The 20,904-nt window shown below is 34.5% G+C and overlaps 1 protein-coding gene across 1 annotated transcript in view; it reads right to left on the reverse strand.

The window, feature by feature from the left end:
• Positions 1-20,904, reverse strand: part of LOC144474478 (ras GTPase-activating protein raskol-like) — a 328,215-nt gene that overhangs the window by 10,329 nt on the left and 296,982 nt on the right. Inside the window, exon 3 of the mRNA XM_078189319.1 lies at positions 2,790-2,831. Coding sequence (XP_078045445.1) covers positions 2,790-2,831 — 42 coding nt within the window. The remainder of the gene's footprint in view (positions 1-2,789; positions 2,832-20,904) is intronic.

The raw sequence follows: 20,904 nt of genomic DNA on the forward strand, positions 1-20,904 counted from the left end.
CAAACACAGTAATATTAAAAAAAAATCACTTTCGTAAATCAGGCTACTAAGGGTTAAATAAATTATAGGAATCAAATTTTATTCCAGTAATATTTTGAATAAATTCATCGAATCAAATTTTATTTCAGTAATGTTTTGAATAATCTATTTGAATCAAATTTTACTACAATAATATTTTGAACAAATTTATCAAATCAAATTTTATTTCAATAATATTTTGAATAATTTATATGAATGAAATTTTACTCCAATAATACATCGAATAAATTCTTTGAATCAAATTTTACTCCAATTTCGAATAAATTCTTTGGATCAAATATCATTCGAAAAATATTTGAATGAATTCATCGAATACCACTTCAAATAAATTTATCAAATATTGTCGAACTCTAATGTACATGATGCAGAAGAATTCAAGTATCCTCCACTATAATGAATACAAACTGGTCTACTCTCATTTATGAATAAAATCACTTTTCTTGGGAATCGTTGCGATCGACTTCGGACAGTGAACGCGTTAAAAGGTTATTAAATTGTGAACGACATCGGCGCGAGAAAAGCGAAAGAGCAGCTTTCTAAACGGAGCGGTCTAGGAGCAGGACGAAATTCCTCTGGACAGGGACAAGAAGCATCACGGACAGCCGAACGAACGGCCGTTCTAACTACGTGCGTGGAAACCGAACGATGCACCGGGCTTTTCGAGACGAGGCACGAAGAGGACGTCGTCGCCGTCGCCGTCGCCGTGGAGCATCGGGGTGGGTTGGAAGAACAGGGCGAAGACTCATCGCGGACGAAATTGCATTACACGGGAACGTGAAGGCTCAAAGGAGCGAGCGGTTGTCTAACCGTCTGGCTGAATTCGCAGGAGCAACATCCTTCGGCAGCCAGCCGAAGAAACGAAAACGAGCGAGACTCGGGCAAAGATGCCGCCTGCTTCCTCGCTAATTCAATCCTTCTGATTCGATCCCCCTCTCCCAGCCAACCCCGTTTCCCTTGTCTCGCCGGCCGTCTCGAGCTAAGGAAACAATTAGTCACGAGCTTTTGAGCGCCGAGTTTGCTGACATCGGAGCTGGGACACTTGACGAGCTACGAGTGCTCAACGCATGATTGCTGTTTGTTCTGGATTTAGGAATTCGTGAACTGTGCGGGTGCAGCGGAATTATATAGACGTTTATGTACTGGCTCGCAGCAATTGAGTGTGTCGAGTCTTGTAGGCGATGTTAGGGACTCTCTATGAGTTGGTTCGCGAAGGAGTCGATTTGATGAAATTCGTTCAAAATTGATCCCTTCGAAACTTTGAGCAGATTCGTGATTGAGATTTACGGATGGCTCGTTACATTTCAGATTTGTTCAATTTGCTTGACTCTGTAATTTCATCAATTTGTTTAATCTGTTCTATTAATTTTAACTTATTCAACGGGGTGTCCCAAAAATGTCTAACAATTCGGCAGTAGTTGGGAATATCTGAGGTCATTTGAAGTAACTTTTTCCTTTACGAAAACTATCTCCGAGGTACTGTTTACGTTAAGTTATTTACGAAAAACAGTGGCCAATGAGAAGTGAGATCAGCTGACGCGAGACGACCGAGCCAATGAGTCGTCTCGCGTCAGTTGATCTCGCATCTCATTGATTCACCGTTTTTCGTTAATAAATCGTAAACAAAACCATATATTCTATTAGCGCTAAGAGAAAAAATGCTTCAAATGACCTCAGTAACCTCTCATTTCCCGACTGCGAATGACTTTTGAGACACCCTATAGAACCCTATATGCATAACATGTGTCCCTGATAAATAAACAGAAATGAGTAAAATAAAAAGCAAATTAGAAAAACATAACTATTTGAGTATACTATTACATTGCTGTAAATGTTTGTGTACTTCCTGCATCTTGTAATTAATTGTGATAATTTTTACTTTGCACGAAAATTCGCACAAATTTCCAAATTCATGTTTCTTATAAACAAAGCTATCTAGGAGAATATTTGATTCGCAGAATCGCTTTTCTTTTAAATTTATAACGAACACAGATACATTCTGCGCATTTAATAACGCACCGGTGATTTCATTCGAATGTTTACCTGGCTTCGAGCATATAATTTTAATACTGCATCCGGTTTTATTAATATAGACAAATAAGAAGTTGTGCAGATGATACAATACTATTACGAGAACAATTACAGTGGTCATCCAATGGTGCCTTCTACTTTACGTCGTATGAAATTTTCGAACAAGAAAATTATAGATTTCCTCTAAACTCAATTAGTATTAATTCATCTCTAGTTGAACAAGTTCATAAACGTTGAGAATACGCGAAATAATCATTCCTGGCAGCAGAGGTCGTGTAATTAGAGGACATTAAAGATGAGAAATCACTTGAAGAACTGATAAAAAGTGATTCAATTTCCTCTCTGTTAATCGGTAAAAATTAATATAGAAATTGGATCGTAAAATTCCATCTTTCATTTCATTTCGTAGGCACGATCTAAAACCGCGAAGAGATATAATCCGTTTTATTTCCATGAGCATAATTTATTAGCTACGAAGCTCTTGGAAAATAGTTAATAAGCGACGCGTTGATATAAAGCACCAACGACGAGGCCACCACTGTTTATCGATGCTGAATTGTGCTAAACGTGTTTGGGACAAGCTTCGGGATGTGACAATCATGACAGAAAACTGTGCAAAACACTGACACGAATGCGTGAAACAAAACACAGGGATACGGTGAGACGAGACACTGCGGTAGAATAGACAGACACGACACTTGGAAGAGAGAAAATTAACAAACCTTGTTGTGAGACTTGAACAAACAGGCGGTCCCGGCGAACAGCTGCGTCCAAGCAAAGATACAAAATCATTACTAATCTGTTACTTTCGATAAGCATCCGATTCTTAGATAGTCTAGTCTAATAGTAGGTTATGTCTCTTTTCCTAAATAGATTATCGTATGGTTACGGTGTACATGATGGCGAGTAGAATATTTACGTTGAAACCTAAATTTTATTGTAACCACACTGTGCAAAGATAAATTTAAATATTATTATCTGTACTTGTAAAATTACAATTTATGATTATTTCTAACTTTGGCTGTCAGTACACTGTGTGATATTAAAATTTTATTTTATTATCTCTAGTTATAAAATTACAATTTATAGTAATTTCCAAGTTTGATCGTGAGCCCAATGTGCACAATGAAATTTTATTACTTTTACTTATAGAACTATAATTTATGACAACTTCTAACTTTGGTCGTGAATAAAATGAGTAAAATTCATTTGACATAATTGTCATCATTTATGAGAATTTCTAATCTTAATTGTAAGTATAATATATAAAATCAAACTTGGATTCTATTTTCATTATTCCCTAGATTATTTCTAAAATATAAAACAGTTTTTCTCATACCATGTATTAAATGATAAAATTCCTATAAGAAAATAGAAGGAACTTGCTAAAAATTGCTACTGAATTGAATTTCTATTAAAATACAATAATATTATTATAAATAACACACGTAAGTTTTTCATAATATTAATATATATTCACGTATAATTAATATATATCCACGTATAATCAATACATATCCAATTTAAAACGAATCTGATTAAACTAACGAAACTTATTTTACTTATTAATATACTAACGCGTTTCCCTATAATTGAACAAATAATTACGTGACTTGTTTCATAAAGTTATAACGTGTATCATAAATAAATATGTTTAGACCACAAAATGCGTGGAAAATATTGAAATCCTATCGGATTTCGTAACCGATTAAATGAAAAGGCACCGAACCAATTTCTACGCCTAACAAATCACGCGATTCCGGGTGGAAAACAATTTTCCGAGTTCCCCCATAATTCGGTACGCGATACAAAAGAATAGCTAACGACCAGCAAATCCCGTGATTCGCGCGAGCATGCGAGCATTTCCCTATCAAACGAGCGTGACTGGTAACAAGGGGGGCCCCGACTGCTCGTTACATGGTGCACGTACAACACACATGGTCTGCGGGGTAGAAACCGAGCATAATTAATCGGCCGCTGATGAGGATAATTAATGTCCCGAGTGCACGACTAAATTAATCGAGTGCTCCTCGAAGAGCGCGCGATATTACGATCGTCATTATTGCCAATACGATCGGTGTCGTAATTTAAGCGATTTCGATGCGTGCCACGCTCGTCAACGTAATTAATAAATCGGGACGATTTCGACGCACGTGAACACAGACGAGGGGAAGAGTCCACTTTAAAACAGGATTCGCGTTTTGACGCGATCGAGCAGCTTTGCGGCGAAGTTGGAACGATTTGTCTATGATACCGCCGTTCCAGTTTTCAAACGATCATGATTCGAGCAGATGGGAAAATGACCCGCGGAATGACGCGATTCCGCGTGCCGTATTGCGCAATGGATAACTATTAATATTGCCCGAAGCCGCTTACGTTAGAGATCCCTGTTTCACATGTGTTCGACTAGACGTATAATTAACAGTCGCGAACTTTAACCCGTGTAATACTTAATGCGCCGTGTACATCGCGCGTACCCGCGATACTCATTAGTTTTTATAACAATAGGTACAATTACCTAAGAGAAACTGTAAGATTGTATTAACGGTGTTAAACATCGATGAGGGAACAAAGTTGCAATGTTCTGATCTTTCTCATCGCCTGGGAGGAAAAATTCTCGTCAGATTTATGGTTAATAAAGGTCAATACTTTTTCACTCAGAATACGATGTTCTTCCATATTCTGATGTAAAAGATATATAGTAGTATTTCATTTAATAAAAGAAAATTGACATTTAAATTTTCGAAACGGCTTCACCTACGAAAATTAATGCATATTAGGGTGTCCCATAAGTTTCTTCCTTTTTTCATGCGAAATCAATAGACAATATTTGTTGTTCAACGTTGATTTATTGTGTTATATACGAGCCGTTCTGCTCTATTACTTCCTTCCATCTCTCAGGAAGCCTCGTTATGCCCTCTTTTCAAAAGAGTCGAGACTCGTGGTCTTAAAAATAAGCACCATTACCGATGCAAGCATTAGCTACCTTTCAAAGAACAAGTTTCGCGAGGGATTTGGTGCTGAAGAAGCAAGCTTCTCCGTGCGATTCTTCCTGGTGCCGTTAAAAGTCAGCAGTTTTCTCGAAATTCCGTCGGCACATGGACCACTTTATCAGACATTCCATTCACGATTTATCGGCAGACTGGAATAGGATTTACTTGCCGACCGTTTCGAGTTTCAATCGACCGGTACCGACTGTTGCGAGCGTGTCTCCGCGACCGACTCTATCTCTAATTCGCTCCACACGATCGATTCGCTTCGACTCGATCCGATTCGATTCGATCCGATTCAATCGATTCCATTACATCGGTGGATACATGTACACGATCATCCGACGATAATCGATCTGCCAGTGACGTTGGAATCGATTCGCGACCCGGAAATCGGCCAACCATAATGGAGCACGTATGCACCCTATTCTTCCAGCTATTACCCTTTCCTTCGTGGCTTTTACGTCGGTCTGTCGGTTGCAAAAATGTTGTTCGGATGGCTGTCTATGTGATCAGCCGACTTAACCCATTTGTATCACTTTGAAGTTTCTGTGTATGATTACTTTCGAATCTCTCGTTTGCGATACCGTTACGCACAGGTTGACTGTTGCTGCGACTGAGGGATTTTTAATAATGACATCGTATTCGTGCATACGGGTAACGAACCTATGTTAACCCTTTACGGACGAGAGGCGACTCTTCGTCGCCATGGCATTGTATATGGATTATTATTAAATTGTCTATAATTGTGTATAGATTATATAAATTATATTTTTATCGTATACAAATTAAGATAACTGTATATAAATTATATTTGTATTATATATAAATTAAAATAATTTGCTACCGTAGCTGACTGAAAATATCGTCGTTCGCAAAGGGTTAAAATATGAGATTCCGTATAGCCATCGCACAAGTACAATAAAAACAATATATATAATATATGTAAAATAGTACAATAAAAAATAAAAAACAGTGTAATACACGTAATAGATATGAAGTAAATATAATACAGATTTATGTGCAATTCTTATTATCGACGATTTCTTTTATAAAAGTTAGAACAAAGAGAACATCGATTTTATAAATTGAAAAATTCTACGTGGTAAATATAAGACAGCAATGTAATTAATTTAATATATAACATTTGTTTAATATTATAACATTCTCGCATATTTTATCATAAATGCATTTATAAATGTCAGCAGTCTAACTATGATAAATTATTATATATTAATCATGATGGCTAACAAGTTATAATGATTGACTTCAACTACTGACTAGGATTCTTCATTCAATAGGAGTTCATACTCAAATAAAAAGATTCAGCTCAAGATAAAGTTCCTTAACCCTCCGAATTTCTGGTATAGCTATGTTAATTAGCATTTTTCGATATATAGATCTTCATTTGGTACATAGATCTTCGCATACTCTCATTTCAGACAAGAGAATCAAGTTACATTTTGATTTAAAAATAGTGGATTAACATTCACTATTTCAAATTTTCATCACGAGTTGAACTCGACTTTATACAACGGAGAGTTAATCAAGCGCTATTTCAATTTTACTTATATAAATGGAAATTCATGTATGCTCAGTTTACATAAACGAAGTTTATATTAATGAAGTTCGCACAAACGAAGTTCGCGTAAACCAAGTTCATGTAGAAGACGAAATTGACGTACACAAAGTTTATATAAATAAAATTCATATGAACGAAGCTCCAATAAATAAAGTGTATGTATTCAAAGTTCACATATACTATAATAAGTTCACATAAATAAAGTTCACGTATGCTGAGTTAACATAAATGAAGCTTATATTGATAAAATTCACACAAACGAAATTCGTGTGAACGAAGTTCATATAAACGAATTTCAGAGAGCACAAAATTCATATAAACGAATTTCAGAGAGAACAAAATTCATATAAACGAATTTCAGAGAGAACAAAATTCATACAAACGGTATTCTAGTCTCAATGCAGGACAAACAGAATTTCGCAGGATATTTTGGCCGAAGGCACCGGCGACGCGACAGCGAATTTCGCATGAACGTCAACAATCTGTTTCGCGGTGTGTTTGCGCGAATCCTTTGGCGGCGTGCACGGTAGGCGATCCATACTCCGGGAGACGATCCGATAGAAAATAATATCTGCATCGTTTCCATCATTTCCTCTGGCAATGTCTGCTATTAAGTCTCCTCCTCCTCCTAACAGTTTCGGAGGAGGTCGCGTGCACACTTAACGACGTTCCGCCATGCGACCGCTTCGTTCGGCATCGGCGCGACACTTTATATGGAAATCCGCAATCTCGTCGCACACGATATCAAAGGGCGACGCGGATGTCGCGCGTATCGGTTCGTCATGATCCACAGAATGTCGGTTTTTTTCTGTGATGCGTCAAAGGATGCTTCAATGATATTGCACGCGCCGCGCGGGATCAACCTCGAATCGATACTCTGCGTAAACCGCGTCAAGTCTCGCGAATCACGGGCACCGAAAGAAATATTCGACTTCCAGCGAGTACATTGCTGCTAAATAACACGAGTATACTACTATTCTATTCGTAGAGGCTTTGGAGAACTTGTCCGACACAATGAAACAAAGAAAAACTTGGTTTTATGAATGCAACATAAAATATAATCTCATATTAAATTCTATGCCGTTCTCACACCTTTGCCTCCATTATATTTCCCAAAGATAAGGTTGTAGTTTTAAAATCTTATTTCCTGAAAATTCCTAAGAGATTGTACGAGATGCAAATTTGTCTGTTACAATATGTTGCACACATTTCAGTTACTTTAGTTTCTTAGTTCATGTTTTAGAAATGCAACGCTGGAACAATGCCAGATCAGCGGATTAGAGATTATCACACCATAATGTTGGCTGTATAAATAGATATGTGTATGTATGCATGTATGTAAAATAAAAATTGTCTATAAGCATTCTAAAGAACACATGTTGAATGAAAACGTTTTTCTATTTTCAGTAACTATAGTAAGCTGAAAATAATGCAACGATACCCTCAAATTCTTCTCTCTTCTTCTCTCTTAATTTTTATATTCTTATTAACTTCGCTTCAAGATATGTACATAAAATTGCTATGCTTTTCGATAGACAATGACGATGAACTGATTTCTTAAAATAATCATATAATATAATAAAAATTCTAATATAATAAATATTATAATATAATAATATTTAATATATAAATATTATAATATAATAATATTTAATACATAAATATTATAATATAATAATATTTAATATATAAATATTATAATATAATAATATTTAATACATAAATATTATAATATAACAAGAAAAGTATAATATAAAGCATAATATAATAAAAATAAAAATTATGGAGGACTAAAAATGTACCATGCGACAGTGAGCTTCCGCTGATACTAGTTTAGTACTTTTACTAAAAGATGCCTCGTTTATGCGAGGGAAACGGCTATTACCGTAGGTCGGCATCTACGACATAATGGTGCCAGTTGAGTCTGATTTATATCGTAGCCCAGAAGCACTGTATCGTGACAGAAGTAATAAAAATGGATGTAGTCGAATTTGATGGAACGGGAACTAACCTAGAGAATACTCCTCCTGTATTCATTTACATTACTTAATAGGAAACTCGGCAGAAATCAACGTACTCCTTTTTCTCTTTTACCGGGTAGATAGCACTGAACGATACATTACGTTTTCATTCGTTTTCAACAATTAGGTCGTACACATTTAAGATGCAAGCGAAATGCCCGCAGTCTACTAATGAAGATAAAGATACAAGAGCTGGTACATTAAGCCGTTTAATAGCATGTAAACTTTGTGGACTATAAAATTTCAGTGAAACTGCAAATGTTTTACTTATTTGCAATAATTATTGAACCATTTTATTCCAACACAATTAGGAATTTTATTCCAACACAATTAGGCATTTTCTTGAATCATGAAATCTAGTCCAATGTGAAAGCACACGTTTGATAGCGAGCAATTCTATTAATCTTTTCCCGAAGTCACAGTATATTATTAAATATAAAAATATTTAGAAACTTAGAAATAATTTACTTTAGATAAATTCTGAGTTTTTTCTCTAGATTTCTTGTTATAAAAATAATATTCTTAACATCCTTCGCAAATCTCTATACATTTAAATTATACAACTGTTGAAAATACTCGGAAAATAGTAACTAAAAATTCGGATAGAATTTAATGTTTTATTGCATGTTTTATGACTTATCTTCCATTGCAAAAAAAAATACATTTCCATGAAATCAACAGCGTAAGCATAATTATTCGAATTAATAGGCGCACTCAATGATATCCGAACAACCACGTCGGATAGAAATTTTTTTTCTTTGCCGCAATTAGGGCAAAGTGTTCCAGCATTGTATTAAAGTAAGATATTTCAGCAGATAAATAGCTGGATGACATGCAGCGGGCAGGCTAAATTGAATCCGGCTGGCAGGAGCCGTTATGAGATCCCACTTGTACCGGCTTTCCAAGAGTAAGGAAAATAAAAGTGGCCCTCATTACTCTAAAAGTTACAACCGCAGGGAAGATTGAAAAATACATTATGCATCCCACGTGTGCCAGAGCTACAAAACGAGTATCGTTCTCGTACCAGTTCCTAGTTATACATATAGTACATAACGCTCATACATCAATAATTCGCCAACCACTTTATATCCTGATATCCGGCGACTGGTTTTCTGATAATGCCGATGAGATATTACCGCGGAACGAATTTTTCTAATGGAATACTCGACCGCATTACTGCTTGTTTAAAAATGTGTCACTCGAACCCAAGATTGCACAACGGGCAAACCCGTTTACCAAAACACAATTTTATCGCGAGCGTAGTTGCTTGATTATTAAGGCGGTTTCGGTTGTAGCGACGCGAAATGCGTGTCCGACAATTTTAGCTTAAGTATTGAAACGTGATCTATGTATGCCGAAATGTTAAAGAGACAAGTGACATGAGCTGTAATTGTAAATTAATTTAACTGTAAATTGACTTAAGTATAAGCTAGGTCAATTATAAAGTAATTTAACTGTGAATAAGTATATGTAAATAACTATATGTAACTTAACTATAAGTTGATTTAGCTGTAAATTGACTAAACTGTAAATTGAATTAACTGTAAATTAAATTAACTGTGAATTAAATTAACTGTGAATTAAATTAACTGTGAATTAAATTAACTGTGAATTAACAGAACTATGAATTAACCTAACCAGAAATTAGCTTAACTTCAAATTTGGTTAGTAAATACTAAATTTGTTAGTAAAAAATAGTATTTCTTGTTCATCGCATAAAGAAAACTGTGGCTTAAGCTGCTATAATTTTATCTTCGTCAATTATAAATTAATGAAATAATATAATGCTGAGTGTGTCTGAGCTAAAATGTACTGTTTCTACTTCTTCACTTATGTTGGAGTCATCACGTACCTATATCTTCCATCTTATTTATTAATGTGTTTATTTATGTTATAACTGGAGTATATGCTATATTATACATTTCTTTCATATATCATGCTTTTGTATAATTATTAACTATTTATTTTACCTTCGAATTAACTTCATATATTTTAGTTACTTATTTTAGTCATTTACTTGTGTATAGATTTATTGTTTTTATTATATCTATTTATGCATAGCATATCAAGAAGACGTAACTAATTTATGTAAATTACACTCTTTATGCATGTAACAACTATTTTCCTACTATTATTTGACTTGAATTCTTGTTTCTGTATATAATTAATCACAGTTTATAGCAGTTTTTATTGCAGTTCATTGCTTTATATAAATAATAACAGTTTATAACAGTTTATATTAGAGTTCATTTCTTTATGTAAATAATTACAGTTTATAGTAATTGAAAAGAAGTACATCTAATCTATCAGAATCTATTTCTAATTACTTACAAAGTGTATGAAAGTAATTTTAAACTTAATTTACACTATAGTTTCTCAAGTCTCAAATACTTAATAATAACTCGTCCCACCTTTGTACAGCTTTTTATGTATGTTAAGATATTAACCCACCTGGAAAAGTTCAAGTTACTCACAGTTACACAGTTTAATATTTCAATCAGTTAGAGATGCTATGAATCAACGGCAAATGCGTAAATAAGCGAAAGCAAAATATTTGCAAACCAGAACGCATTAACAAGTTGTTAACACTGTTGTAATTAAGCTTGGAGAATTCTGTACAGCTGTGAAGTTTAATCTTTCATAAGAGTACGCATATACTGTAGAACTCGGCATTTTATATCTTTAAAATCGCATGCTTCAAAGTATAAAAAAAGAAGAAAGATTAAAAGAATTGAAAAATGTCGTTACCTTATTTCTAATCTACTTAGTTTCTATTTCTCGCAACTAAAGCGGACAATTTTTATTTAATTCGCAGTCTAGCGACTAATCTTGACAGATATAACAGCGAAGAGAAATATTTTAATAACGCAACAGAGCAATTAGAGGTATTAGTTAAGTAGGGTAACAGGTAGAAATAACGAACAAAGTCTAACGAAATAATGAGAATGTGACAACAATGAAATAATGACGGATTACAGAACGCGTGCCGAGATCTTGATTGCAACATAGCAAAGGAGTTTTAAACTCGCGTATCCTTTACAATTAGAAAGTTGTCTGCTCGAGGAGGGGGGGAGAAAGGCGATAATTAAATAACGCTTGAAACGCGGGCGGAACCTTTTACCGCGCGCCGCGAAGAAGTTCCACCGAAGTTTCCTGATTTATCGGCAGTTATAGATCAGAAAATAATTTCTTGCTTCTCTGCCGATGAATCACGGCACTGGCCGCTTCGTGTTCCGTCATGAACCACCGAGGAAGATTTATTAACACGCCCTTCGTATGCGAACACAACCGACGTCCGCGTGCTTTCTTCGGAGAATCGTTCGCGGAAAAACGATATCGATTTCTTATATTCAATTTGCTAGGGTCGTTTGTAAATGGCGAATTCTACAGGAGAAACATATATGTCACTGTTAGGCTTCATTTTACAGATAATTATTGTCGAAATTTTGCTATAGTGAGTAGAAACAGAAACGTCATTCAGTGACATAGAATTTTGTTTCATATCTTTGTTCTGTGTAATAAAATATGTAAACCTTAATGAAATATTTAAACCTTAATGAAATATTTAAACCTTAATGAAATATTTAAACCTTAATGAAATATTTAAATCTTAATGAAATATTTAAATCTTAATGAAATATTTAAATCTTAATGAAATATCTAAATCTTAATGAAATACTATATCATTTGAAAGCTGTGTTAATTTTCTACATTTTAATGTATTTCATTGTTATATTAATGTTCTACAAATCTTGTCGCCGTTTTAAGTAGAGCACCTAGTGGTGTATGAAACTTTTTTCGGATACTGTATGTAAATTTTGAGATGCAATTTTCTTTGAAGAATAGTTCTATTCGAGTGCAATTTATTGTATTAAAGAAATTTACGTTGTTATTTGTTTACAATGATTTATATGTAGAGGCTAGAAGAATTCTCAAAATTGAAGAACATATTAATGAAACATTAATAGATTGCGGTCTTTTATATAAGTATATAGAAATTTTTTATTATATATTTTATTGTTATTTTATTGAGTCGTTGTGCAATTCTTCTAAGTTGACCGCAATTTTATTAACATCACAAGCGATTTTATTTGGTTAACAAGCAACTTCATTCAGTTATGCAACAGTGTTTGTAAATCCTTTATTAATGTAATTAATACTTTTACTATCTTACATTATTCTGTATTCTATATAAAATGTATATCCTAAGCACGTGATTACGTTTATGTTGGCTCGGGTCATACGCTTTCCGTTTGAGGTGTCCAGAGTTTCGCATTTAGACCTGATTTGATTTTTATTTCACTAGGCAACTATCACTTCGATCTACTCGTACATGTTTTAAATAAAGATATGATTGAAACTGACCATTGACATTTATCGATGCTCTTTAACACCCTAACTCTTGAACCGTGGTTCACAGCTAACAACGGTGAATGTCTACGAATCAAAGCGAATAACAGGAAAGCGTATACAGCTCCGATAGTTTCACCTTTCATCGAACTTCTAACGCCGAATAAGCGTAAAGTAATTTCCCTTGTAACGTCAAGAATTTCACGAGATAACAGAGAATCGTATAAACTCGCCGGTAATTATATCGACGTATACATTAGAGCATGTTTAGCTGGAAATTGTATGCGCTCGCATGGGCTCCTGTAATCCGAAGAACTTTCGAACTTTAATAAGAAATACTTTAGAAACACCATGAAACTTGGAGTCTCGCCGTTCGCCGATCAACAACGTGATTTTCTCTGTTATTTAAAAGTGTCGTTCTTATAAACCATTTTTCTATTTAAACACGCTTCTGACAAAAATGATATTTCTTTTTAAAATACAATTGACCGTGTTTAAGATCGTTTATGAAAATTTATTTATTAAGTTCGTTCAATGTACTTTTTAAGGTACAATTTTTATAAATTACTTTAAATAAAGTACGCCAAGATTTAATTGCCGAAAAGTATGATTTTTTTCACAGCTACAATAATTAGAACTTCTTCAACAATTTTTCAATGAGAAAAGAATATTTATGTTTAGAGTGTATACATTTACTTTAACCCCTTGATATATTTCGAGAAGTCTGACTAGCGATGCAGATTTCTAGTAATTAATTAACTATTGAGCATAGATGTTGAAAGCTCTTTTAGGTTGATATAAAATTCGGTTCTTTTGCCATTAATATTTAAGCAATCAAGTAAACGTAACCACATAATAAACGCAAATTTTCTTTTTATTCTAAGACATAATTATAATAGGAAAAGTTCTGGTCATTATAACTGTCAACTCCTTCGTCAAGTAAAGATTGTAAAAAGAAAAGAAAATTACTATCGTGAATTCTTACATTTTTTTTTTCGTTTTGAAAAACTGTATATATCATAAATGCACAAAGATCTACAGTTTATTAATCAGTTTTTAACGAATATACTGGTCATAAAATATTGTCATTTCGTCGCAGCGACTATACTTGTCAAAAAGAGCTAACTGTTCAAGAATTATTTTTACTTTGACATTCTTTTAAATTATATATTTCATAAAAGTGACTTACACATTTTCCAAAGAGATTACAACAGCTAACTGATTAACAGTAGACAATATATCTCGATTTCGAAAAGGACGAATAACTTTTCAAGAATTCCATTCGAAATCTTCGTCACGTGGTTCGTTATCGCACAAAATAGATACGCGAACAATGCAAAAGCTGCACGCTTCGATTTAGCATATTTTATTACTTCGTCACGTTCGATGTGCAAGATGCAAAAAGCAGTTTCGCTCGGCACTGTCGGAAATAAAAGCAATAAGACTTCAGAGAGAGAGAGGGAGAGAGGGAGAGAGAGAGATAGCAAATTGGACCGGGTGTGCGGGGGAACCATCACCGTGGAATAGTTACGTGACTATTTCATAGGCGGTTCCGTTTCTGGGAATTACACCCCCGACCCAGGCCGAACAACACTCTGCGAAACTATGCTATAACTGTAAACCACAATTGCTCCCAGGTCGCATTTCCAAAGCCAGCCCTTCGTCACGAGTCTGGCCCCGTATCCCGTAGGTCTGGGCTGTTTCGTTTTATCCGGCGAAAGTATACGCCGCATTTTCGTCCATGTTATATGAAGCATCGTTCAATAATGTGCAGCTACAATTCGCTCTTTTTCACGTTCTATACGTGTGTTTTATTTGTATAGCCCCCGTGTGCCAATAGCCCGGCTCTTTGTTCCCAACTTGCGTTTGCATTTTTTAGAAAACATTTTCGGTTTTCGAATGTTGTATAAGCTTTTTCCGAGTATGAGAGGTGGACCGATCGAGTGCGAGCGTCGTAAAATACCGAGTGAATGAGACAGATGTTTAGAGAGTGTTTGGGCAGCTTCGAGTGATCTGAGTTTATTGCTCAGGTTTTTTATCGTCCTGCCTGGCCGAAAGACAGGATGAGTAAAAGGGAAAGAGAAAGAGAGAGAATGAGTACGAATGAGATACCGAGTGAGACAAAATTAAAGACATTGTATGCAAGAGAGAGAGGGAGGGAGGGAGGGAGATAAAATGTTATGATAATGTAGAGTAGAGAAAGAAGTAATGAAGGAAAAGGCTGGGAAGGGTGGAATGGCCGAAGGAAAGATGAGGGTAATCGATGAGGACCGTCGTCCAGCAAACTCGTGCGTTGTTCTAGTCATTATCGCTGTTATTGCCGTTATTGTTGTCTTCTTCGTTGTTTTTGCCATAGTCGTTACCGTTGTTAAAATTTTTCTCGTTCTTATTGGCGTAATCTTCGCCACTATTGTTATTGTTATTTCCAGTTATTTGTGTCTTTTCGTATTGACACGAAGCCTCGTAATTTTGCATATTGTTACGCAATTTTAAATTACTTAACTTTTTAAAAATCGTACCTATTTTGGCTATTCTTTTGGAAAAATTTTGCATACTTTTAACAAATATTCGTCTGATAATTTGTTGTACCACTATTCACACAATGCCGGCAATTTTTTGACACTATCTGTAGAAATGACATGATCTATATAAAAATAACGTAACTTGTTAATAATCATATACTTTTCAGTGAAATTTTGGAAAATTATATAAAACAAATTTGTCTTTATAGGAATTATATCTGTTTGGTAAAAAATGGAGTTTAATTTATTTAAAATTAAAAGAACAATTCTGTAATATACCAATGACGAGTTTTCAACAACGAGTTTTTAACAACTCTGAATAACAACACGCACTATATTAGACTACTCTTAGCCAAGCATAAACTCGTCATGGCTGTCGCAAACACGTGACGCCATTAGGAAACGCGTTACAAAATCCCCACCTTATTTCCAGCAACGAAATTTCGCCGAAATATCCCATAAATTTTCCGAGCGACTGCGAACCCCTTGGTCATTTTAATCGGAGACGACGGTATTTCGGAAATAGGCGACCGGAAGATGAATTCTTGCCACGGATTCCGACAGAGATTCCACGATCTTCGGTCGTAGGTAGTGTATGCCGGGAGCACGACCGTAGCGAAAATTCCGAGCGGAACATTCTACGTGTTTACAGAAAGCTTTTCGAACGGGCTCGTGGACAGGTTCATTGAAAAGAGAGCTTTCGGGGGCGATAGAGGCTGGCGATAGAGTAAAGGGGACCGGCGGCAGCGCAGCATGAATTTCTAACGAGGGACCACTCGAGGACTTCCTCGGGGAGACGGAGCAACTGGTGAATTTCTTGGTCGTGCTGTTTCCCAAATGAAGCCAATAACGCCGCGATCCTATCGGATTATATAATAAGGGCGTAACTGTGATAGAGAACCTCGGGGATAACGTGTCGGACGTTTCGTTCTATTACTCCGTATCCACGGTTTTGTCTCTTATCCTCCAAAAGTAGCAGAACTTTGTAACTTGATTTGACTTTGATTAAACTTAGCACGTTATAGTTGACTACCTTAAATATAAGAAGAAACGTGTAGAATTTTCAAAAAAAGTAGTCAAAGATTGTAATTTTGTATGCCTTTTTAGTGAACTTGAAACTTATATTTGTGCGAAAATGTGCAAAAAAATGCTTTAAGGAAGCAACTAAAATTCATAACTTCGTACGATTTTTGTAAATTTAAGACTTTAAATTTGAAACAAGTTACGTTGTTTTTATGTAGACCATATCATTTATACAGATAGTGTCAAAAAATACCGGTATTTTGTGAATGTGGATACAAAAAAATCACCGGACGAGATGATGAAAATATTTTTATATACATTTCGCTTGAATATATAAGTTGCATTTAATAAATGTATTTATGCAGACTGTTGATAAAATAAACGTTGGTAGCTGGTATGTTATTATGTCGGATCGTGCGATAGGAACTAATGTATTAATCTAAAAAACAGGAAAATTTTTTTTTAAATATGTAACTTAACATTTTACCAATCAAACTATGTATTGTTCGCTTCGCAAATTTTTGCCAATACGATTTCTTCTTCGAGAAAGTTGCAATTTTTAGAGGAGACAGATATTGTCAAGGTCCTTTTTATTTCTCCCAAATTACAAAAGGTTTTATTTTATTGTAAACAGTATAAATTATAGCTTCTTTTATTGTCCTTAATTTATTTGCACGTAAGAGGAAATTATAGTGGCCCAAAAACTTAAGAATAATGTAATTAGTAAATTCTGATCGCATGAAAATTAAATGAACATGATAATCAGTTAAACGATGAATTTTTGACCAATAAACAATGCGATATTTTATATTGCACAAGGTAGACTGTAAAAAAAATGTAAAGAAACAGTAGAGATCTTATTGAGAACTTTATAATACTTTCTCAAACGAGGTTCCATTGCTAATGAATTGTGGGCTTCCAATTTTTATGTATTTTATATAGCTAGAAATTATTTAGCCAAACGATGACACACTTCCTTGTGACCAATTAACTGCACTTTTACATTGAAAGTACTAAAACAGAAAATGAAACTTTATATAACTGCGTTTTTGTCTAAGATTTTCTAGAAAGTTGCTAATTTCTATGAGTAGTCTCGGTCTAGTTACTTGCATCAGGTGATTTTTAGAGATTCTATATTATTGTTAGACAGAGTGTGAGATATTCGATCAAAATTTATGGGATGGAACAACTTCTTGTCTGCTGATAGCTGTCCTATTCTACTTGGACAATATAATTGCTCTCAGACATGTTCGGTATCCTTGTATTTCTAACATTTTCATAATGTTACTTTGTAATAGAATTTGGTATTATTAATATTATTATTGTTAATATCATTATTATTATTAATAATATCACTATTATCAATATTACTTTTATACAATGTAATTATATGAATATTTTGTTCAATTTTTTAATCTAATGAAGAGGAAAAAATTATTGATTTTGGTTATAATCTTTTCGATTTTATTAGTCCACTGTAATTATTAAAATTAAAAAATTGATGCAACTGCAATAACATATACACTAAGAACGATCAGTGGAAGATATAGACAAAGATATTGACCACAATACAATGTAACTACATTTTATAATACTTTATTAAAATAATATCAAGATTCTTTTCTGCTCAACAACGTTGCTAAATTTAAATAACAATTCTTATTAATTTTATAATTCCTAGCGAAATGAAAAATATAAAAAACACAAAAGTGCACAGAAACGTTAAAAAACCTTGTAACAAGACAACTAAGATTATTTCACCAAGGGAGAAATTTACGATAACGAAGAATAACAAAAAGCCAGGTTTATTAACAAAGGAAAAAACAAAGTTTGAAGCTCTTGAAAATAGAAAGACTGCCGCAACTACTCGTTGCAACATTTTTCTTTTTTTTTCGCAGGGATCCGTGAACTTCCCCAAGCTTCCAACGTACATAAAAATCTGCAACAAGCTTGAAAAAAAACGCGGCACCCCGAAACACGAACTAAAAACCCTCGATGCTCTAAAGACTACTGAATAATTAATGAGCAAGCCCCGATAAATAATCGGCTTGCGTAAAAGCATTGCTTCTCAGCCTATCCTGATACAGTCCGCGTCAGAAAAAAGCACGCTTCAAACTTAACCTGTTTTTTTTATTATAAACATGATTTTTGTTATAAACTTAGTTTTTATACAAACTTGTAAAATAGCACTGTAAATGTACAAGAATTGAATAGAATCGAATTTCGCCAGTCTAAACAATATTATTTTAACGAAAAAAGAATTTTTATGAAAATATAGATGGACGAAATGATACTATACTTAACTAAAAATATTATATATGCGACATTATCCTGCTGCACGTCATTTTTAGTTAAATTTACTAACGTTTGGTCCTACTTCTCATAAAAATTTGTCATTTTCGAATAAAATTGTATAAACTGGCGAAATCCTATTCTATTTAATTTGTGTACGGTTGCAGTGATATTTTGTTAGTTTGTATAAAAACTTCGGCTATATAAGATAATACATAAAATAGTTAAATAAAAAGCAAATTAATTTTAAACGGTGCCGTTCCTTTTTGTCGCGGCTGTACGTCGGTGTACATTCGTGCAGTGGACCGCAGACTGTTTCCATTTTGCAAATAACATCTGCTCGGTTTCCGCGAGGGTAAGACGGAAGAAAAGGCTTATCAAAGAAGATAATGGACCCTTCCACCGTTCCATTGACTCGATAATGCGCGGCCTGTTTATTCGTGCCTTCCCCGGCTGTGCGCGCCGGTTCCCGAACCCACCCCCTCTCTCCCGTATAAATTCACCCCTTTGCTCCCGGCATCCCCATGCAACCAGAACACACACCGCCCTTGTCGTCTTCCCGTGGCCCTCGACGCTCGAACGCCATGACCTTATGAACTCCCACAATCGGCCACGAGTTTCGCCGTTAAACTCCATTCCTACGGTGCGCCACCCGATGGATACGGGGGCCGGCATTAAGCCCCCGCAAGATCGTTTCGACGATGAAACAACCCCGGCCAAGCGAAGCTGAATATATTGGCTCGATGGCTAACAATTTCTCCCGTAGCATGATTTATGGGACCGTTAACGGGCATAAAATCTTATGGCGGAGGCGCCGTGTAGGAAAATGTATTTTGAACCCTCGCGCGCTGCTCAGGTAATTGCTATGTTAATATCCATGGGGGAGAGGCTAAATTGAAACGAATATCCACGAATAACTGCGAATGTAACGAGTTGGTTTGGCGAAAAGTTTTCTTTTTTAATTCGACACTGGAAAGGGAGAGCGGATTTATTTGCTTTGTGCATCGATTGCGGGCGACGGAATGTGATATTAATTTTAATGAGATAAAAGTGGGCTGTTCTTAAATTCTTTTAGTCTTAATACTGGTTTAATAATCTAGTCATAAATGCGTAAAATCTTCAGTGCGCTTAATCAATTTTTTGTTTAAAAAGGATAGGATAATAGATATGGTGATCTAATGTAGTAGTTTAATAAATATTGATTAAATAAATCGAACTTTATTTTTATACTTTATGTAAATATGTATAGAATGCTTTATTTAGTAAGATGTATTGCTTGCGTTATTTCTTTTGAAATAAACATCGTAGAAATAAGAAGAATATTCAATTTTGTGTTTAAAAAATTTATATTCTTTGCAGGTTTATATGGTGACAAATACACATTAATTAAAAATCCAACATGTCTTTGAAGATGTGAATAAAACGATCTATTGGCAAAAAAGTTTAACACTGTTTTGACATATTTGATTTAAACGTTTGCAAAAGAAATGAAATTACTACGATGCACAAGATAAGCAAATTGTTGATAAAACATTGATCTTTAAATATTTAAAATATATATGCGAACTTTTAATAATGATTTAACGTAATTGAAATTCCTTGCCTATAGTTATTCGATAAATATCTAATCAAGTATGAATTTATTTATACAGGAATTAATTCAGGAAATATTAAAATTTCTTCCAGACTATCATTTTTACAATTCACCTTTTTCCAACCGCTGTATCGGAAAATTGAATTTATGACTAACTAAACAATTTTTCATGGAAGTAAAGGATTCACATTTATACATGAAACATTAAAAAAAAGATAGTCATAAATTATTCCAATAATTCCACAATTTCTATTTAAATAACTTATGAAAATGAGGAATTATTCAAATAAATAGATAAAATAATTCACTAACAATTATATTAGATAAATATTTACCCGAAACAATTCGAGCGATGTCCACAATTGTGATAAACAATATGCGTGGCGTATCAAGCAGAACTGCATCCGGAAACGAAATTGCTGGCTATGGATTATCTACCTCGTTCGAAGAGAGAATTACATTA

This window comes from Augochlora pura, chromosome 8 (assembly GCF_028453695.1).
Source record: "Augochlora pura isolate Apur16 chromosome 8, APUR_v2.2.1, whole genome shotgun sequence".
NCBI lineage: Eukaryota > Metazoa > Arthropoda > Insecta > Hymenoptera > Halictidae > Augochlora > Augochlora pura.